Raw genomic sequence first — 23,249 nt, forward strand, 5'->3', positions numbered from 1 at the left:
TTCTCAAAAATAAATAAACATTAAAAAAAATTTTCAAAATATGGGGCTGGAGGCCCTCACCTTAAATGGCTCTGTTCCTTTAAAAACTATTATTGAACTGCTTCTGTGATTCAGCCCAGGCGGAAAGAGCATAAGGCAAAGGTCATTAAAAGGTCAACAGAAACAGCAGCACATTATCCTAACTGCATTCTTCCCAGTGTAACTAAACCCATCTGCTTCAGTTGTTACACTAGCAAACTAGTCCAGGTACTACACCACACCAGAGTATAAAATCTGTACCATAATAAAATTGGCAGGGCACCTGGGTGGCTCAATCAGTTGAGCAACGGACTCTTGGTTTCTGCTTAAGGTCATGATCTCACGATTAGTGGGATCAAGGCCAGTGTGGAGCTCCATGCTGACAGCAGGGAGCCTGTTTGGGATTCTCTCTCTCCCTCTCTTTCTGCCTCTCCCCTGCTTGCATGTGCGCAAGCACGCGTGCACTCACGCACACGCGCGGTCTCTCTCTCTCAAAATAAATAAATACGCTTAAAAAAAATAAAGTGTATTTTTAAAAATAAATAAAAATAACATAAAATTGGCAAATGTGTTCTGAATTTGCAATGAATTAGGACACTCTCAGTACATCTATTAGCTAATTAGAAAAGTTAAAGTCCTCATATTTAGAAGATGGATAATTCACTAACATTTTCTTTAAGATTTAGGAAAACAGGGGTACCTGGATGGCTCAGTTGGCTAAGCATCTGACTCTTGGTTTCAACTCATCTCATAGTTAATGGGTTTGAGCCGGGCTCTGCCTGACAGCAGGGAGCCTGCTTTGGGATTCTTCCTCTCTCTCTGTCCCTCTGCCACTCACGCTCTCTGTCTGTCTGTCTCTCTCTAAATAAATAAACTTTCGGAAAAAAAAGATTTAGGAAAATAAAATCCAACCATAAATACTATACTAGTTTTATTTTGTTTACAATTTCTAAGTAAATTTAATGATTAGGAAGGTAAATAATCCTGTAAATGTCGCATAACTAGCTTCCTTACTCTAATTTTATACATATAAATGCAGTTAAGTAGAATGGGAAAAAGCTGAGATCCAGAGTCGGAAAATCTGGATTCACATTCTTGGGCCTTAGACCTACTGGCTGTGTAATTTTAAGCAAATCACTTCATCTCACTCAGCCTTGGTTTCCTAATTTGTAACATAGCAATGATAACAACATTGCAAGGTTGTTATGCTTCGTAAAGGAGCTATAAATCATTTTGCCAATATTACCTTTCTCTCTTTAACAAAGCACTTTTTTTCTGGTGCATTATACAAGAGGAATTTACCTGACTAATTAGGAGCACAGTCCTTGATGTCAGACAGTCTCAGTAGTCATTCAATGTCAGTAAGTATTTGCTGAACAAATAATGAAATACTTGTTCTGCCTCATCCTAGGTCAGAACCCTAGTCAAATTATGTATCACCTCCAAGCCTCAATTTTTATGTATGTAAAATACACAAATAAGAATAACTACTTCAGTGCTTCTCAATCTCGGTACAAATTAGAAACTCTGGAGTCTCTGATTTAGTAGGTCTGAGGCAAGGCCTAGACAAATAATACACTTCTGCTTCACACGTATTTGGAAACTAACCCAGAAGTGAGAGTCACTAAGCCCTCCTTCTCAGGGCTATTGTGAAGATTAAATGAGATGATGTATAAAGACACTGAGCACATACTTAATTCATGCAACTGTATAGATTATATCCTGCTTTTATAAAACATTTTATACAAATTTATTTATGAAAATATTTTATATAACATGTTTAAGAAATAATCAGTGAATTTTTAAAGCAGTGGTTCTCAAACTCAGCATAATTCTAGTGGGGAGTCAGAACACTTTTTAAAAACAGATTGCTGGGCCCTGTCCCCAGATTATCCAATTCAGTAGTCTTGAGGGGGAGCCCAAGAATTTGCATTTCTAGCTAGTTCCCAGAGGCTGCTGATGACACTTGAGAATCAGTGCATTAGAGAAACATTAATCATCCAAAAATTATGTACATATAAAGTAAAAACAATAGGCAGGGAATAAAGTGTCAACATTTTATAGTTTAGATGTCAGCAAGGTTAATTTTGTTTGATGATTTGAAATACAGTCTCATACGATTACACCTTTCTCAACAAAGCCTCAACTGACTCCCTAGGGTGAATGGGAAGGTCATACCTTTGCAGTCCCACTGTTATTTGTATCGACTTGCCAAATATCGTTTCACTCAGCTTTGTATGGAAATGAACTGGTAAGGCATTACTTTCCCCCTTGAGTAGAAAGCAAACTCCTTGAAAGTAGAGATCATGTCATACATATCTCTGTACCCTCAGAGCCCAGCACAGTGCCTGCAGACATTCAATAAAATGCTTAATGAATGAATGGAAATTCAATTTGGATAGAGTAATTTTGTGATTTTTTTTTATTGTAATCCCCTGGTAACTCCCCAGGAAAGTCTAGTGGTATACAAACAACCATCTCCCTGTCATATTTCTGTCATTAGAGCAAAGGTTCTCAAAGGAGTTAAACTCTCCTATCACCCTCTTGAACAGAAGTTTGGCCTTAAACCAAAGAAATAATATCAATAGCAACAATTTACAAGCATATAACAGTTTGTTTTACCAATAGGTTTTGTAACCTGAGGGCTCAAATTCACAAAATTAGTTAGTGGAATATTAGAAATAAAATAGTCTCACTCTGAGCCGAACACTCCTAAAGAATTTCTTCTTCACTTTCTGCCAGCTCATCTACTATCTAATGTGAACCTCATCAGTAGTTGCTGCACCACTGAGAGCTCACTTTCTGTGCTGAGGCAAGATTGCTTATGTCAGGAGAGCGCTTTCCTTCAGATGGTGCCTTGATAATTTACTTATTTTTGTTATTATTATTGTGGGGTTTTTTTGCATTCAATTAGGTGGTTCAGCTCTTATTTTCAGGCTAGGATTGTTTTAAATATTAATTCAAATCCTGATTAGAAACATTTTGCAACACAGCCTGATTTAAAGACAATGAAACAGCATCCTTAAGAGGAAGAAAAACAAACAGCTGTGACCTTACCCTTTTTTAAAAGAGCTCTGAAGGTCATTCCAAAGACTCTGTTCCTGGAACAGCTATTCTGCAATCAACACAATCTCTCGGAGTTTTTTTACTGCCTCTGGGAACTGCCTCTGGCACTCCCAGACGTCCCTAGTCTCACTCTTTTCTTCTCTTGCTACCTTGATACAGAATACATGTTGAGCATCAGACATCTGGCAACATAATTGGGTTTCAGGGCAGTGTGAGAAACTGAATGTAAACAGAGTCAGCTGTGGGTACAAACAGGGCAGAAAAAAGAAGTATGAAAACACGGGCTGACCTTGGGGCGCCTGGGTTGCTCAGTCGATTAGGCATCCAACTTCAGGTTATGATCTCACGGTTCGTGGATTCAAGCCCCCCATCGGGCTCTGTGCTAACAGTTCAGATCCTGGAGCCTGTTTTGGATTCTGTGTTTCCCTCTCTCTCTGCCCCTCCCCTGCTCATGCTCTGTCTCTCAAAATTAAATAAATGTTAAAACACACACACACACACACACACCAGAGGCTGACCTGGAAGCAAGCTGGGTGGAGCACCTTTGTTGTAAAAAAGCTAGCTTTGACTATAATTCTAATTTGCTGCAGTTCTCCCATTTCCAGAAAATGGGAAGTAGGGGAAGGCAGGCAGGCAGGAGGGGAAAGGTGGAAGGAAGGAAGAAAGGAAGGAAGAAAAGAAGGAAGGAAAAGATGGAAGGAAAGAAGGAAAAAGGAAGAAGGAAGGAGCAAAGAGAAAGAGAGGGAGGAGAAAACAAGAAACGAGAATGAAACAAGCATTTATTGAACACCTATTACACACAACATAATGCTATATACTTTGCCATTTGTTATGTTATTTAACTACCACACAATAGTCTTGTAAGGTAGGTATTATTGTCTTCATTTTTCACATAAGGAAAGTGAAGTTCGATGAGGTTAAGTAATTTGTTCAAGATCATATAGCTGGAATTTGAATACATATCTGTCTGACCCCAAAGTCCAGAAAAAAAGAAAGCAGGTAGGCTCTGGGAAATGTTGTTAAAAATGATAAGAAATATCATTTCAGGGAGGGAACATATGAGCAGGAATAATAGGAAACTGAATTGAGATGTGAGATTGTTCTTTCTAGAATAAGATATCTGAGTCCTAAACCTAGTCCATTATGTTTTTCTTATTAAAAAAAAAAAACATTCATTCATTTCCTCAACAAATCATTGTGGAGCACTGAGAGTGAGTAAGACGCTTTGCTAGTAGCCATCAAAGATACAACTGTGAACAAGGCATGAAATTTTTGGTCTAGTAGGGAAGAAAAGTGAGTATACATACAATTAAAATGGTTTGATAAATGCTAACAGGTGCAACCTCAAGGAGGTATGGGCATACTTAAGGCATGCATAAGCAAAATTAAAGCACCTTTCTTCTACTTTCTTGTATTGTGTGTATTTGCGTGCGTGTGTGCATGCACACACACACGCACACACACACCACTCTAATTCCAGGACATAGATGCAAGACCCCTGTTGCTCCATCGGCCATGTCATCCATAAACAATAGAGCCAATTCCAGAACATGTGGTGAAAGAAACATTGATCTAAAAGTCAGATCTGAATTTTAATCTAGACTTGCCAAGTTCTGGCTGTGTAACACGGGAAAATGATTTTAATTCTGAGCCTAAGTTTACCCATCTGAAAAGAAGTTAAGCTAAATCATTTATAAAATCTCTTTCATTTTTAACACATCCTGGAGTGTTGCTAATCAGAAATTGGTTGAAAACTATCTTAAAACTTCAGACTTTAATACTTATGACTATTTCAAGTTACATTATTTTAAAAGTGTGCTGAACCACAGTCACATGAATTTCACAATCAATATTAAAGAAGGTAAGTAAAACTGACATCACAAATGGAAATACATCAGCTTTTGAAAAATTGAAATGAAAAATGAAGTTCTAAAAGGGAAAAAAAGACCATGTTTAAATATAGCATGAGAGTCTGTAAGTCAGATCCAAATGTCATTAGTGTCTTCAAGTGAAAGGAAATATTAAAAGATAGAATTTTCCTCATCTTGTATCATAATATCTGACTATCTACAGAGTAGAAAAATTAGACTAAAAGTTAGGAAAGCTGAATTTCAGTGTTAATAGTATTTCATTTGTACATCAACCTTTTTAAAAAGTGTCCATATGTCAAATGTAAACTGACATTCAAAATTATAATGAAATTACCAAGTGATATGTAAATTGATAGTAAGCAACAAAAATTCTTTGGTAAAGATGGTTCCTCATCCTTTGAAATGGTAAAAATAATATCTATAAATTTTCTCTCCCTCCTAAAGATTAATGAGTTAACAATTATAAAGGTTTTATACCTTGGAAGAATGCTAATAATGCAATAGAGATAGGCAGGGAATATACCTTTTTCTTTTACATCATTTTTAAAAAAAGAAAGATTAAAATCACAATGTTAAATAATAATGAACTGCATATCAAGCTAGTTTTTCAAGATATAATATATAAATTCATTTGATAATCCTTAAAATCATACTTGGTATTACACAGCTGCAGTTCTTAATGAAACCATTTTCAATAAATTACTTTTTGTTAACCAAGACTAACCCAAAATAAGAAAATAATTATATCAAAGAAGGGAAGGAAAGTAGGGAGGGTGGGAGGGAAGAGACAATATCTCTCCAGGTATTTCAGAAATAATTCTAGAGTAATGAAATTTAAAGATTCCAAATGTGGAAAAGCCATTTATTAGGAACTAACTAAAGAGTATCTCTAGGTGACAGTGATGTATCCTCTGGAAAAGACATTGCCTAAGGGCAGCCTTTCATGCTTTATTCACCACCTTCATCCCATCGTCTATATTTTTAAATCAGAATTTTCCTGTCTAAACATACCAGATTCTCAGTGTTTCAAAAACATCTCAAAGGGCCTGACCCAGAAGTTATTTATTCCCGGTAGATCATGGAATCAACTTTTTCTACAATAAAAAAACTTTAAAAATTTTTTATTTTAGAGAAAGAGAGAGAAAGACCATGAGCGAGCTGGGCAAGGGGCAAAGAGAGAGGGGGAGAGAGAGAATCCTAAGCAGGCTTCACACTCAGGTTGGAACCATTACCCTGGCATCATGACCTGAGCCAAAATCAGGAGTATGTACACTTAACCAACTGAGCCACCCAGAAGCCCCCACAATAAAAAACTTTTGATGAGTTGAATAGTTCCCTATTTGAAGTCTTAAAGAAATAAAAACAGTAACAGTTCCTGATAATCCAGAAATAGATTCACATTATGGATTACTCAGACATGGTCTGGGGAACCATTCCTACTACATATGGGAACAGCAACACCTGCTCTGAATTCTATCTATGGTCTCAGTTCAGTGGCAGGAACAAGAACTGTATCCATTCATTGCAGAAGAACGACATCCCAAAATCCACTCATCTATTCATTCAGCTAATTATTAATGAACACTTACTGTTAGGCACCAAGATAAAGATTTAGTTGCCTCTACTTTAAGATGTTTAAAGTTTGGGGCGCCTGGGTGGCGCAGTCGGTTAAGCGTCCGACTTCAGCCAGGTCACGATCTCGCGGTCTGTGAGTTCGAGCCCCGCGTCAGGCTCTGGGCTGATGGCTCAGAGCCTGGAGCCTGTTTCCGATTCTGTGTCTCCCTCTCTCTCTGCCCCTCCCCCGTTCATGCTCTGTCTCTCTCTGTCCCAAAAATAAAAAATAAAATAAAATAAATTTAAAAAAAAGATGTTTAAAGTTTAATTTCATATTCATGTGAAAATGTACTGTCAATAAAGGAAGAATAGGACAAAAAGAAAAATGAGTATATAAACCTTAGGAGTTCTGGTTAAAGGAAGATAATTTAGTACCACTTTCTTCTGTACCTTTTTTTCTTAGAACTCAAGCTATTAGTACATATCAGACCTTGGAATAACTTTCTAGTGAACTTTCTGATAATTTATAACATTATTACAAGATAATACTGTTACAATTTGGAGCTAACATCAGATCTTCTACTAACTAACCAGTACAATTCCCTAGATATATTAATTACAAATTCACTTTCCTTTTCATGGGCCACACTTAACTTTTTAGACTTAGATGCTACTGGGTCTCTTTAACCTAAAGCCATAGTTCAACACAGTAAACACGCACATACATACACACACAGGGACAGATGTTTATTAAACCACTATATTTGTAGAGAAATCCTAGAAAATTCAGTTGATTATGTTATTTATGTTAACACAATGCAATTATCATTAAACCATTAAAATTAAGAATATATAAAATATAAATATGTATATTTGATTTATTCAATAATATATTCATTTAGTCTCTGTGACATGCCCAGAGTTACACCAGACATTTTATATAATCAGGACCCTCAAGGAGGGATGCTCATGGCCTAGTAGTGGGTATCTGTGGAGGGACCTAGAGAAGGGGATAGCCAATGGGCACATGGCAAATCCCAGGCACCATGAGGTAGCAGTCCTTTGTTGCAATCCACTAAAACTCAGGTCCAAATCCAGGCACATTACAACCTAACCAAAGCCAGGTTTAACTCAAGAAAACTAAGTCAAGATACAGAAAGACTGAAAGAAACCTTAGGAAAGAGCAGAGAGTTTCTGGACAACTGGCTTGGGAATAGGGTGCTGTTCTCCCAGGCACCAAGTACAGACTGGCTGGCCTGAAACTGCCTGATAGTGTCACCAGAAGAGTGGGAGGCAGGCATCAGCGACAGTGCCACTCTGACCCTGGGATGTTAAGCTACTGATTTTGTCAGATTTTTGGTTCTTTTTGGTAAAGCTGGTTCTTTGGTGGTAAAGCTAAAGACCCACAGGAAGACTGAGAAAGGAGATGGACTCAACATTTTAAATCCATCTAGGAGCACTAATAGAAGCATGTGCAATATGTCTGGTAGCCCTAAAGAGGAAATGCTTACCTGTGCCTGTAGGGTAGGGGCAGGGCAGTGCCAGAGAGGAAGATGGGGGAAGTTTCATAGAGAAAGTAGTGACATTTGTGTTGAGGCCTGATGGATAAAAAGAGATTTTTCAGCATTACCAAAAAATCTAGTATAACAAAGAGAAGTATAAAAGAATGTGTGTGGTCCTCAGTGTTAGAATGGTAAGATCTTTAAGCTTAGAATAGATGCAGAAAGTGGTGGGAGATGAAGGAGAAAAGGTAATCATGGGTCAGATCCTAGAAAGCCTTGCATGCCTTGTTTTTATCCTGGGTAGGTAATGGAGAGCCATTATTGAATTTTAGGGATGTGGAGTGATCAGATTTGCTTTATAGGAGTATCAGATTTGCAATGTAAAAAAAAATAATTAGAGGTGATGTAAAGCTAAACATGAGGAGACCCGTTGGTGTATAGGTGGTTCAATCCTTACTAGAAATGATGAGTACTCAATTATATTTCTGAATTACAGAAAAGTAGATACTTAGGATCAATAATAGTGACTGACTTGATCAGGGCTGAGTAGAGGCATGGAAAAAGAATCAAGGATAACTTCAGATTCTCAACTTGTAAAACCAGGTGGATAAAGATACCATAAAATAAAATTGCAGTTATGCAAAATTATACATCAACAAAGAGTAGATGCAGAAAAAATGGTGGCGGCGAGGACCATAGGATGATTTGTTTCCCAAAACTTTTTCAGTGTTCTATCATATGTACAAAATTATTTAGGGCTACATCTAGGTTTAAATTAAAGTTCTGCAAATTACTAGTTTATAACTTGAGTAGATTATTTAACTTCTAGGGATTTAGTCTCAGCCAATATTAATTTGTTTATAATTCACCGTGTTTCAAAGAAGATTTACAATAGTTTCTAGGGGTACCGGGGTAGCTCAATGGGTTGAGCATCCAACTCTATTTCGGCTTAGGTCAGTATCTCACAGTTTCATGAGTTCCAGCCATGCATCAGTCTCAGCGTGGAGCCTGCTTGGGATTTTCTCTCTCCCTCTCTCTCTGCTCCTCCCCTGCTCGTGCTCTCTCTGTCTCTCTCAAAATAAATAAATAAACTTAAAAACAAATAAAATAATTTCTAGAAATACATACAATTCAACAAAAAAAAATATATAAAGAGAGACGATGAGAAACAAAATAAATCCATAAGTGAATGACTTATGATCTCATAATCTTGAGCAAGAAGGGGACTCGGACTCAGTTCCAAGCTTCCTAGCTGTCCACCCCTAGTGAGAGACATCATGAGTTCTATGACTCACTTTATCCATCGTTAGTTAATGACATTTCAGAGAAACTTCTCCATCAGATACTCACAACACACTCTGTAAAACAGTGATCAGCACAAGAAATAACATCTGGAAACTTAATATGATGTCAAGTATCTCAAGATCAGTCAGTGTTACAACAGCTAAGCACAAATCAGCAAAAGCACTTCTATGGGGGGCCAAAATAGCACAAGCTGGATAAGGAGCTATTTCAAGGACTGGCTGATTCCAAGAAAAAGTTTTAGCATATCTAAAGGAATGAAAGGACTACATGTTTATTCAGGAAATCCCTCCTAAAGAGTCCTCCCATAAAATTACTCAAGAACACCATCTGGAGTGCCTGGGTATCTCAGTTGAGCTTCTGACTCTTGATTTTGGTCCACGTCTTGATCTCATGGTTCATGAGATCAAGCCCCACCAGGCTCTCTGCTGTTAGCAGAGCCTGCTTGGGATTCTCTCTCTCTCTCTCTCTCTCTCTCTCTCTCTCTCTCTCTCTCCCCCTCTCCAGCTTGCACTCTCTCTCAAAAATAAATAAATAAACTTCAAAAAAAAAAAGAAAAAAGAAAAAAGAACACCATCTAACCACTTTCCCATCCCCAAGGTCTTGATTATTGAACCACTGGTCTAACAATAGCAAGTCTCAAGATTTTTCTGCTTCCATGTTAAAAAAAAAAAAAAACAGTTTTCAAAAATACAAGATGTAGTATAAACCCATTAAATAGGACCAAATAATGGAAAGGAAGTCTAGACTCACAAAAATTCTAAATACTCATGATATTTCAGTCATTTTACTGTAAGCAATTAGCTTTTTAAAATGCCTATTAGAATTTCTCAAAGACTTGCTTTAGTAAATTATTTCTAATTTATATCACTTTCTACCATTTAATGCTGCCCCAAACTTGAAAATGGATTTTCCCAAGTAGGTTAAAAAGGTTACATGCCTCTTCTGACCCACATATACTTGTGTATAATCTATTAATTTGTTTCTTCATCATACTTAGGGCATTAATTCAGGACCAGGTAGTGAGAATTTACAGAAGTTAAAACAGAGTCTTGATCTTAGAATTAGGTATGTGAAGCCTATGTCCTTTAGTCTTTGTGTTGTTTCTACAGATCATTAAATAAAAGTTTATGTGTGGCAGTGTGGTAATTATTCAATTTAGAGTTTCCACAAAGGTTTACAAAGTATACATTTCAATGTCAGACTTTCTTAGTGGTTAAGAAGATGAGAAAAGAGGTAGATCCCAATGCTATTCTTTGTAACTTCAAGTCTATTCTACCTCAAACAGCTAAGATATCTCTGGACACATTTATTCATGAGCAAAAACTTTCTTAAACAACATAATGGTCCTTCTTTATTCACTGATACTCTTTCACTATAGTAAAGGTGTTAAATCAGCAGAATCAATGTCATTGCCATGGGAAAAGAATATGATGACATTCTTCTGCAGCCAAACAAAAGAACTGTGAATAAGAGGCGGAGATCAGTGAATAAGAAGAAAAAGAGCTTAATTCAAACTGAAAAATGCTATTAATACTTGAATTTGTAATGTATGAATATCTATTAAATAGCTTCCATAGTATTTCTTTTTTCATTTTATGACTTTTTATTTTTTTATCTAATTTTTTTATAGTAGGATAAACTTTAAAATGACTTTCGAGTTTTTTTGGTAAGGCAAACATGGAGTGATCATAAATTTTTAATAAAATTGTACGGTCAATTTCAAAATCTTATATTTTCAGTGGGGCGGGGGTGTCTCTGGATTTGAACACTGAAACACAAGCCAATGAACTACAAAATTTATACAAAGAACCTGTCCTGTAAGTTCTCCAAATGCATACATTTTAATTGCTTCTTATAAAACTGGATTTTGAAAAATAATTTACACAGTGAATATGGCAATACTTTTTAAAATTTTTATTTTATTATTATTTTTCAATTCTAATATAATTAACATATAGTGCCGTATTAGTTTTGATCCTACAGGAAAATTGCTCTAGCACTTAGGACCAGTCCTGACTTTGGTCAGAGTCTTCCTTACCTGATAGGATTAGTAAGAGTGCAGCTCTCCACTAAAGTCCTAGTGGCCAGAAGAAGCCACAAAAAAAGTAATCTGGGAGGCTACTCATCCTTTCACATTAAAGAGAGAGAGAGAGCTAAAACTTAACAAAGCATTGTGTTCCTGATCCTGTGTTTCACAAAATATTCAGACAGATGCAGAACAGGAATCAGCAATGTGAAATTGTTGTTCCTCAACTGAACAACAAAATTTTTACTGTGATTTCAATGCTTCTTTAATAATGTGAGCCCTAATGAGCAACTACCTAAGTTTATTAAAAAGCTGCAATATGCAATGGTAACCACCAGAAGGAAGGAGAAAGGCAAGGACAAAGAGAGAACAAACCAACAAAAAAATGAAATATTTTTAGTTTGAACCCTAATTATTATTAAAAAAAATTGTGCCTTGTCTAAACATAGAAGATGAGATAGGTAAAGCCAGCTCTTTTGGATTCCTTTTTCAGAAGTAGCTTCCTAGCCTCTCTCTGGAAGAATGGAAAAATGATGGGGCTAACCCAGAATTTTGCAACCTCAGTGCTATTGACAGTTCAAACCAGATCACGCTTTGCTGTAGGGACTGTCCTGGGCATTATGGAATGTTTAGTAGCATCCCTGGTCTCTACTCACTAGATCCCAATAGCATTACCCAAGTCATGACTGTGAGATTACCCACAGTCACTGCAGAAGTGCATCTGGTCAAGAACTACAGTATTTTTAAATTTTTCTTTAGTTCTTTTGAGCCTTCCACCTGAGAGGATAGACTACTGCAGCCAGCAACACAATGACTGATAAACCTTTTTCTGGCAACTTTCTCCTATTGTGGCATATTTTATTAAATATTTCACCTGGAGGTCCATTGATACACCTCTTTTAATGCTATATTCAATATTTCTTAAATATTTATTTATTTATTTTGAGAGAGAGAGAATGAGAGCGGGGAAGGGGCGAAAAGAGAAGGAGACAGGATGACACCTATGTCCATGCTGACAGCAGTGAGCCCCATGCGAGGCTTGAACCCATGAACTGGGAGATCATGATCTGAGCTGAAGTTGGAGACTTAACTGAATGAGCCACCCAGGCTCATTTTTAAGATAGTATATTTAAAGAAAGAAAAAGAAAAAGAAATGAAATAAAGTCATTCTACACAAATTCTTCCTTACCTCCCCAGGAAACTGTCATGAAAAGCAGCCATAAAGTACAAGAGTAAGAGAGGTCAAAGACAAAAAGCACACAGTAACACACGACAAGGAACAAAATCTGCTATTATTTCTCAGATGTTAAGAAAATCAAATTCTCTTCTCCGCTGCTTTTCCCACCCCAGCCACAGCACCTTTTCTTTGCTCCCTTTGCCAACACACCCTTTAAGAGTTAACTAAGTCCTCTCTAATCTCCTCCCATCTCTTTTAACCTGTTCCATTCAGACCATCACTGCCACCACTACAGTTAAACCACCCTTGTCCGGGTTTGCAGTGACCTTCACATTAATAAATCCTGTGGCCATTTCTAAGCTCTCATCATACTTCACTTAGCAGCAGCATATGACACAGTTGATTACTCCTCTCTTCCTTTGCACAATTTCTCCCTTGGCTCCAGAACTCCACACTCTCTTGATTTCCTCCTTACTCACTAGTTGCTCTTTTTCAATCTCCTTTACTAGTTTCCTCCTCTTCTCCCCTTTCTCTTAATAATGCAACAATCCTGGGCTCAGATAATTTATTTCCATCTGCACTCACTTCCTAGTGAGTCACCCAGTCCAGGCTCTTAAACACCACCTATGTGCTGATGACTCCCAAACTGCCTCTCTCCCAGACTCATACATCCAACTTCCTGCTTGTCACCTCCACTTGAATATCAAATAAATGTTTCAAACCCAGATGTGTCCAAAAGTGAGTTCCCGATCCTTCCCCCTAAACTTGCCCCACCCACAACTTTCTAACACCATTTGAATGGCAACTCCATCCTGTTAGTTGCTCAGGCCAAAAACTGTGCAATCATCCATAACACCTAGCTTTCTCTCACCTTCCACATACGGTTAATTCAGGAAACCATATTAGCTTCACTTCAAAATACATTCAGTATCCTTTCACTTCCCATGTCCTTTACTGCTGCCATGCTAATGCCACCAGCACCTCTCAATTGAAATACTGCAAACATCTCATTACTGGTCTTCCAGCTTCTCTCCTTGCCCCTATAGGATATTCTCAACACAGGAGTCACAACAATTCTTTTAAAATGTAAGTCATATCTGGGGCACCTGGGTGACTCAATTGGTTGAGCATCCATCTGACTCTTGATTTTGGCTCAGGTCATGATCCCAGGGTCATGGGATTGAGCCCCACATCAGGCTCCACACTGAGCATGGAGCTTGCTTGGGATTCTCCCTCTCTCTCTCTCCCTCCCTCTCTCCATCCCTCCCTCCCTCCACCTCTCTCCCTCACTTGTGTGTGCTCTCTGTCTAAAATAAAAAAGTTAAAATTAAAAATATATATTTTTAAAAATTCATAAAATAATAAAATGTAAGTCATAGCACATTACTCTTCTGTTAAAAACTTGCAGTGGTGCTCCATTTCATTCAGGGATGAAGCCCTTATTTTATTTTATTAATAAGCAAATGATCTTTTTTCAAAAGTAATTTCTGTGCCCAATGTGGGGCTTAAACTCATGACTCCAAGATCAAAAGTCTCATGCTCCACCAACCAAACCAACCAGGCACTCCCAACTAGTCCTTTATACTGTCTAAATTGTCTAGAGGTCCTGTCTCATCGTCCTGACCCCTTTCCTAGTTCTATTCTCCTCTCTAACTCCACTCAGCCTCCTTTGTGTTTATCAGACATTCCAGATATATGCCAAACTTTGGGTCTTTGCACTGGCTTTTCTCACTTTCTGGAAGGTTATTGTCCTGCCATGAATAACTACTTCATCTTCTTCAATATTGCCTTTCAATTAGGCCTAGCCTAACCATCATATTCCTACTTACAACTGACCCCTCCATCATCCTGTTACCAGTGTTGCAAATCCCCCTCACCATGAATAATTTTTTTTCTTTTGTTCACAACACTTTTCAATTTTTAATATCAACAATTTGCTAATTGTTTATTTTCCATTGTCTGCCTTCCCTATCTAGAATGTAAACCTGACCACAGCTCCATTTTTTTCTGGTAAGTCCCTCAGAATTGTGCCTAGCATAGAGTAAGCATACAACTTATATTTGTCAAATGAATGAATTAAATAAAGTGCACAAATATCCCATCCTGAAGTAAAAGGGATGGCAGCATTCTTTTTTTTTCTTGATCCTTTTTCCCATTTTCCTGGTCATACATCAAAGCACTAGTTGGCCTGGGAGGGAGAATGATCTCCTTTTGGCAGAAAGGAACAGATAAATAGAACTTAGGAGAGGTTTTTATTGGAAGATTTTAGGTTTTAAGGGACTTTCTGCCTTTTCAGTTTGGGGATCTGTGAAGTCTTGGGCTGTTTGGAGGATTTTAGGGCTTTTATGTCCTGTTTATCACTCTGATGTTTAGTTTGTTGGGGCTTCTAGTTGGAAGTACGTTCCAAAATAAGTGAAACAAAGGAGCTAGGGATGAGGACCAAAAAAAAAAAAAAAAAAAAAAAAAAAAAAAAAAAAAAAAAGGAGAGGAAACAGGCTGCTAAAAAGAACTCAAGGAAAACAGAAAAAAGAACTTGAGGTTTTCAGTCCAATTCACTAAAGTAAGCTCACTAAAGTAAGACAGTGGGCTAAAATTTAAGGCCAGTGCTGATATTAGCAAGGAAAATTGTAAATCAGAGTGTTCCTTTTAATCTCAGGAGACTGAAAGTGGCAGATAGGGTACAGGAGAAGCCCTAGAATAACTGTATAAATAAGTAAATTAATCCCATTATAGTAGAGGGTTTTAAAAAAAAAAACACACACACACTCTTCCATACACATCTCCCTAATACACACACACACACACACACACACACACACACACACACACACACACACAACACTGAGAGGGTCTCTATCTCCCAAGATAGAAGCACAAAAGTAATGAAACACATATGTATTCATTATCTAATGCTATGTAACAAATTACCCCCAGAGTTAGTGGCTTACCACAATAGTAACCATTTATTATCCCTCACAGTTTCTGTGACACAGGAATCCAGAAGCAGCTTTGTTGGGCAGTTCTGGGTTGGGGTATCATAAAGTTCAGTCAGATGTTGACTGAGCAAGGGAAAACTGAAGGCTTAACTGGGCTGGAGGATCTGTTTCCAAGGTAGATCCCTTATATGGCTGGCTCTCAGCAGGTGGCCTCAGCTCCTTCCCACATGGGCCTCTCTACAGGGATGCTTGAATGTTTTCACAACATGGCAGCTGGTTTTCCCCAAAGTAAGCAATATAAGAGAGCAAAGGATACACAAGAACAAGGCAGAAGCCACATGCCTTTATGTACAATATAGCCTTCTACTGTACTTTACTGGTTACACGGGTCAGCCCAGATTCAGTGTGGGAAAGGAGAATGTAGGGTGTGAATACCAGTAGGCAAAGAACATTGAGGCCATCCTGAAAGCTGGCTACCACCACAGTCAAATGGCTTCACATATAAATGACAAAATTATCCTGATCTATCTTAGAGTTGACTAGGATGCATCATTTCTGTTTACATCACTTCAAAACGTGAGATCCTTTATTCACCTTGCTTTGCCTCCTCATCTCTATCACCTTAGCAATGTATTTTTAATTTAATTTGTTTATTTATTTTGAGAGACAGAGAAAGAGAGAGTGTGTGCAAGTGGGGAGGGGCAGAAAGAGAGGGAGAGAGAATCCCAAGCAGGCCCAGGGCTGTCAGCGCAGAGCCAGATGCGGGACTTGAACCCACGAACTGTGAGACCATAACCTGACCCGAAATCAAGAGTCAGATGCTTAACTGACCCCCATTTTTAATTTTAAAAGTAGATTGCAAACAATAAAGTTGTGACACTTCTGAGGAAAATATAAGAAGATATATCATGCTCTTGATTCAGCAGGGGAAAAAAAACTTGAGGATCTACTTTTCTATGTTAGAGTTGATTAACCCTGAGGAAAATGAACAGATATTAAAATATTGGACATAGACAGAGGAAAAAGAGTCACAGGGCTTGCTTATGCCTCTATCCAGAGTACACAATTTACTCTTAGACCTCAAGAAAGCACCTAATGTCTTTGTATCTCAATTTCCTCATATGCAAAATGCAGATAATATTCATTCACATGTATAAAGAGTGATGTGTGAATATAAATTGGGAACTGAGCTCTATTTTATATGTATCAAGATATATATCTTCAATTATGTAGAATGCCTTTACAAACAGTAAACTTGATCAAATTCAAGATATATATGTCTTGATATAAATTATATATTTATATCTTATTATATATATAATTATATATAACAAGACATATATGTCTTGACTTAAATTATATACGTATACATGCATATAATAATATATAATATAATATAATATAATAATATACATGCATGTATACATATAAACATACGCAACCAAGATATAAATCTTGGAGAGGCACCTGGGTGGCTCAGTCAGTTGAGCAACTGGCTTCAGCTCAGGTCATGATCTCACGGTTCATGAGTTCGAGCCCCACATCAGGCAATGTGCTAACAGCTCAGAGCCTGGAGTCTGCTTCAGATTCTGCGTCTCCCTCTCTCTCTGCCCCTCCCCTGCTTGCACTCTGTCTCTCTCTCTCAAAAATAAATAAACATTAAAAAAATGTTTTTAAAGATATAAATCTTGGCTTATATAGGATATGTATTCACAAATAATAATCTTAACCAAATTCCTTACATAGACTATTCATATGTCGCAGCAGCACTCACCTCTTTCTCATTCCTCCAATAACTCTATGAACTCTGAGAATTTTTTCTAACTCAAACATACTATGACTGTCAGTAGTATGGAAAAGAGATGATGTCATAAACACATTGTGTTACAGTATCACTAAGGGCCAGATTCATCCTTAGTTACATAATCCTTGAGGTATACCAGCCTTGCTAGACTCAAAAGAGAGACTTGGAGTACAAAAAAAGAGAAGGAGGGGGCTAAACAAAGCCCTGAAGCTATAAAAATTCTTAGTATATTCTCGTTGTTAATCCTTGGCAAAGAAGCAGTTTGGATGTAGAAGAAGGCAGTGGAGAGCTTCAAAATAATTATATCTTCCATAAGTACCATGGCACTTTCTAGTCACAAATGCTCAGGAAGCAGAAAATCATCCAACAGACCCCATTTTCCCCCTGCCAACATCTCCACAGTAAGATCAGAGACCCAAGAGCCACTCTCCCTGTTACCTAGCTGTCAAGCGGCTACCTCCAACAAATGGCAGTTTTTATCATTAATTATTTCATGCTGCTTTCATCTGTAAGATTTGTAATCCATAAGAACAACCTAAGAATGATTAATAAAATCAAAGCTATCCTTTAAAAGCCTGTATGCTTTTATTGTTATAAATGCTTCACAAGTAAAAGATCAGTCAAAAGCATAAAGGTACCCTGATTTGAACTTCCTTTGTGCTTGAATTAGAGTGTTTCTTTTGGAACACCCTCACATCAGGCTTCTGCGTCTCTTGGCAAAATCATGAATTGGCTGATGTTGTCTTAGAGGCTTTCCTAGGTCTCCCTTCCCACCATCATTCTTCTTTCATGGACTCCATTCCGTTTCCTAGGAATCCCTCCCACTGCCTTCCACATTCTGCCCACTGCACGGTCAGTCATGTTCCAGACTTTTTATAATTCTCCTTTCTAACATTACAATATGTTTTGCCAAAGATTTAATTTCTTTGAGAGGCTTGCTAGGTGGGTAACTAACCTGATAATCTTTACCACATTCTCTTTAAAATTGTTTTTCAATCAGAAATTTCTAGAAATGCTATCAATATCTCAGCACAAAATATTGTAGGTATTTTGGTAAGTAGTAGAGAGGACACTTGAGTATAACTAGACCTTTCAGAAAAGTGAAGTTCAGGGGCGCCTGGGTGGCTCAGTTGGTTGAGAGCTTGACTTCGGCTCAGGTCATGATCTCACAGTTTGTGGGTTTGAGCCCCACATTCTGTGATGACAGCTTGCAGCCTGGATCCTGCTTCTGATTCTGTGTTTCCTTCTCTCTCTGCCCCTTCCTCCACTCGCACTCTGTCTCTCTCTCAAAAATAAACATTAAAAAAAAAAGAAAAGTGAAGTTCATTGGGTTGCTTCACTTGGCCTAAGAAGTTGATGTACATGTAGGGGTTCAGGACAGACCACCCCTATACACACATACACACACACACACACACACACACACACACAATGTGCCACTTTGGCATATGGATTAATTTGAGCTGAAGGCACTTGAGACCCTGCCCGCTCAAAAGAAACTTTTGTCCCTCCCTTAACCACACCAAAGAATCTAAATTGGGGGGTCTTTCCCAGAATAAGGGTTATTAATAGAAATAGATTTTATTGGAGTGACCCATCTGTATGGTATGACAAACATCTAATTACCAAACATCCGCTCTTATCACCCTGTGAAATGCATTCCTTTCCTCTGAAATCCCAGACCTCTACCCACCTTCTCCTTAGTCCAGAGTAACAAAGATAGCTCATTTTGCCTGGTTGTCTTTGGACTTCCCATGTCTATGCATCTATTAAATTTGATTTTCTCCTGTTAATCTGTCTCAGATCAATTTATTTCTTAGTCCAGCTAGGAGGACCTTTGAAGAGACAGGAATTATTCTTGCTCCCCAACATATGAAAGCTGTTCTCTCTAAAATCATCCTTAAGGATAAGAATATAATCCCAAACATCCTAATGAGCATCCATCCAGTTGGCTTCCCACTGCAGTTAAAATAAAATGTATAATCCTGATTAGGGTCAGAAAGATCTGGCTTCTCCCTACCTGTCTCTACCTCAGATCTTACATTCCAGCCAAACCAGCTTTCCTTCTGTACTTGAACATGTCAAACTGCAACCTCATTCCTGCCTTAAGACTGCTATGTTTCAGTACTTGGCATGCAAATTTTACTTCATTTGGTTCCCAGCTCAAGTGTCACCTCTTCAGATAATCTAAAGTAACCATACAATCGCTTTCTAGCACATCATCTTATTTTCTTTCTTTTTTTTTTTTTTCCATGATTTGTACTCTTTAATCCCCATCACCGATTTCACCCATCCCCCCACCCACCCTTCCCTCTGGTAACATCAGTTTGTTCTCTATAGTCAAGAGTCTATTTCTTGGTTTGTCTCTCTTTTTTTTTTCCCTTTGTTTGTTAGTCCTATTTTATTTTCTTCATGTTATTATCATTGTGAAATTTTCCTGTTCATGTATTTGTTTACCTGCTCCTTCTAGGTCCCTTATTAATGTACTCTTCATTGTCCATCACGTTCATCACTGTGTCCCTAGTGTTTTGCACAGACCTGATACATATCCAGTACTCAGTAAATATGTGCTGAATGAATGCATGAAGATGAATCCAAGCATAATTTAACCAATAAACTTAAATAATTGAGAAATCCTATACTAATATTGGAAAGGAGGGGAGCAGTGTTTAATATCACCATAACTAATATAACTAACTTGTGTTTGTAAGACTTTGATTGATCATGGACTACAGCACTTTTTAACAAAATATTATTAATATTGGATTGATAAATATTCCATTTCCCTCTTTGAAAAGCTGTCCTTTTGATGAGGTATCACAAATAAATGTCAGTATTCCCTGAGAAATATGGCGAACTCATCTTATTCTTCTGTCGGTGATAAGAAATTACATTTCCCTTTGGCCAATTTCTGTCTGTTCTAGGTATGTAGCATCTATTGCTAGGACTTCAGAAGCCAACGAGCAACTTGCCTGTCACACGCTCCGACAAATGATCTCTTCCCCCATGCAGTGTAGCTAAGCAGAGAAGCAGCTTTCCTAAGATGATAAGCAACACAGCATAGAATATTGTTAAACCTATGGTTTATTATCCTGCAAAGTTTACCTGAGCAGGCTGCCGGAAGAAAGAAAAAGGCTAGCAGTTTAACAGTTTGGTTTTCTACCAGGCAGTCCCTATTTAGCTGGTTGTAACTTAGAAGCAGAGGTCTGAGAGCAAGCAGTTCAGCAAGCCTGCAGTCAAATGCTTTTGTAGAGATCTTCTCATAAAAGGAAAAATTGAGGCAAGTCAATGGGTTACAACTTTCTGGGCTTGCTTTTGTTATCTATAAAGTATCACCACTAAACCTGCTTTGCTAAAGTGAAACTCCAAGGATTAAAAAAAAGGGGGGGGGGGCATCTTTCCTTCTAATACTTATTAAATAAACCGGTTTTAAAAAAAGAAACCCAACATTAGTAGAGAGGGGAAAAAATACCCACAAATCAGTAAGCGCTAAATAACATAACTTTCCCTTTAAGGAAAACATGTAGTATAAGAAAACCTTATTTTTAAAAACTGCAATGAAATTTCTTGAAACCACACATCCTAGGAAAGCTTGATTTTTAATTCTTCCAGAGGAACTATTAACACTTAAATGACAAAACTCTATTAACCTCTATTCTTCAATTATTTCACTATCAAATTAAATGTAAGGAAATACACACAATCCTATCTTGGCATCCAAAACAAAAACTTCTTGGTTTTTTTTTTGGGGGGGGGACTAAAGAGGAGGTGTCTTTTTCATCAAACCTCTTATACTAGTTCACTTCTCATTAATTTGGTCTCTTTTGTATTTTTTGTGCTTCTGCCCAGATTAATTTCAAGAGTAAGACCAACTCTAGCTGCCATGTACTGTAAAATTTTTTCCACTGTTCATGGACCATTTACAATCGCAAGGTTTGGGGTGGGTATGAAATGTATTCCTGCCAATGGATAGTCCCATCAGCAATGCTGAAAAACAGTCCTTCTGTTTCGCTCATCATGCCACGTGGTTCCATAAAAAAGGAGCTAACCAAAAGTGCAACTAATGCACCTTGTCAATCTTGGTTTAGAGTAATGATCTGATACTGTGGTAAGGAAATTGTAGATGGGTATATTCTCTCATTCTTCCTTTAGTCATCTACCACTTTAAATATGTACTGATTCATTGGAAGAAAAAAAAATTCAGGCTTAAGACCTTTTCTATTTTACAGGAACTGTAATATTTTAAAGAAAATACATTGCAAGAAAATTATTATACATATATTACAGTTTCAAACAGAACCCCGGTGTTTTGTAGTAACATCTTCCAAAAGATTAAGGATCATGGTTTTAAGCCCTTTCCAATAAGTGATTTGAGAACCCCGGAGCAATTAAAGAGCAAGCTGAAGCACCAAGATAAAGTTGTGTCCCCCTAGTGACCTCTAGAGTGGAGCTAAGCTCCCACAAGCAGGACTTGGGGAAAAAGCAAGAAGCACGCCAAAGCCTAACGCGCTGCTAAAACCAAGCCGTTACCTTCAATAATGTATCCACTGGCATCTCAGAGGGGTGGTCCTATTTTATATAACCCTAAAAGCACAAGAAGTCTCCGCCTCCCCGGCCACGAGACCCATTGGGTCGAAATCCAACTTTAAGCACCGTCCCTTCCTCCTTCCTAAGTTGCTGAGGTCCAGCCCTTCCCCACCCACCCAGGGGCACAGCCCTCTGCGAGCGTAGTGTGGAGCCGACTTCCACCTCTCCACAGTGCTGCACACAACCTCTCGGCCACTACCGGTTCCATTGCACGAGCTTGGGAGCGGGAGGGAGCCGGCGACCGGCGACCTCTACGAGTCCCCGCTGCGGGCTCCTGAGGCCAGTACACCGGCTCCCGGCGCACCGCACTGAGAGTCCAGACGCACCCTCCCGCCCCACAAAGCCAGGTGCAGCTCAGGAGGCTCCCTCCCGAGCTCTTTCTTGTCCTCTCTGCCATCGCTTCTCCTCCCCTGAACTTTCCAACTTTGGAACCCCCGGTTGCAAAGGAGCAACAGAGGGGAATTGCTAGACTAGAGTCACTGCCTGCCAACCCACGTCGGGAAGAAGGAACTAGCCCGCAGGGACCTGGCCGGTAGCAACTCTTGACCTTTGGGCAAAAGAAGACCCAGAAAGCTGCTACCTCCTCCTCAGGATGGAGGTAAAATGGATGCAGAACTTGCCACCCTATGGATGAAGGGGCGGTGGGAGGGGGAAGGTTGGGAGGTGGGAATAGAAGAGACCAAGGGGAAAAAACTCCCTCTCCCTCTCCCTCTCTCTCTCTCTCTCTCTCTCTCTCTCTCTCTCTCTCTCTCACACACACACACACACACACACACACACACACACAAACGCGCGCGCGCGCGCGCACACACACACACACGGGGAAAACCTCTCAATCTCCCTCTCTCAATTTCTCTCCCACGCGCGCGCGCGCGCACCGACACAGACGCACACGCACACACACGCATCCTGTTTCCGATAAGGATGAGACGCTAGGAGCCCAGAGTCTCTTGTATCCCCACTACCCTGAGGGGGAAACGTGCAACAGATAACCTAGCTCTTGGAGTAGGAAAAAGGGTGGGGTGAGAGAAAGAATCTCCAGGTTTCCCCAGGTTAGAAAAAGGGGACAAACTCCTGTCAGAGTCTCCCCGGAGGCACAGGGAGGTGCAGCAGTGCTGAGGTCCCTCCACCTCCCGGAGAAGGCAAACTCTTCCCCTGCAGGCTGCCTACCACCTGGCGGAGCCTGGATGTAAACAGGCCGGCCCCAGGGGCGGACCGCGGGTGCGAGGTGGGATGGGCCGAGGTGAGAACGGAGCGGAACTCACCCTTGATGCTGGAGGGCTTTCTCTTCTTGGCCATCTTCTGCCCCCGTGCCTCCCCCAGACCCCCCGCGCGTTTCCTCCGGCTGCCGCCCGGCTCCCGGAGCCCGCTCGGAGGCTTCCCGGCGAGCTCTCGCCGCGGCA

General features: G+C 39.1%; 1 protein-coding gene across 10 annotated transcripts in view; it reads right to left on the reverse strand.

Moving 5' to 3' along the window:
- SLC44A5 (solute carrier family 44 member 5) overlaps positions 1-23,188 on the reverse strand; it is a 374,661-nt gene extending 351,473 nt beyond the window's left edge. For 3 of the 10 annotated variants that reach the window (XM_023258838.2, XM_045036027.1, XM_045036028.1), the window contains exons 1-2: positions 17,230-17,280; positions 8,021-8,107 (exon numbers count right to left, since the gene is read on the reverse strand). Coding sequence is in view for 1 of the 10 variants with exons in the window: in XM_045036030.1 (XP_044891965.1) it covers positions 23,112-23,145 (34 nt within the window). In the remaining 9 variants the exon portion in view is untranslated. Of the gene's footprint in view, positions 1-8,020; positions 8,108-17,229; positions 17,322-17,897; positions 18,063-23,111 lie in introns of those variants that run through there. The other 7 variants (XM_045036031.1, XM_023258834.2, XM_045036033.1 and 4 more) reach the window with 5 other exon arrangements.
- Positions 23,189-23,249: the final 61 nt, after the last annotated feature.

This window comes from Felis catus, chromosome C1, assembly GCF_018350175.1.
Source record: "Felis catus isolate Fca126 chromosome C1, F.catus_Fca126_mat1.0, whole genome shotgun sequence".
Classification (NCBI taxonomy): domain Eukaryota; kingdom Metazoa; phylum Chordata; class Mammalia; order Carnivora; family Felidae; genus Felis; species Felis catus.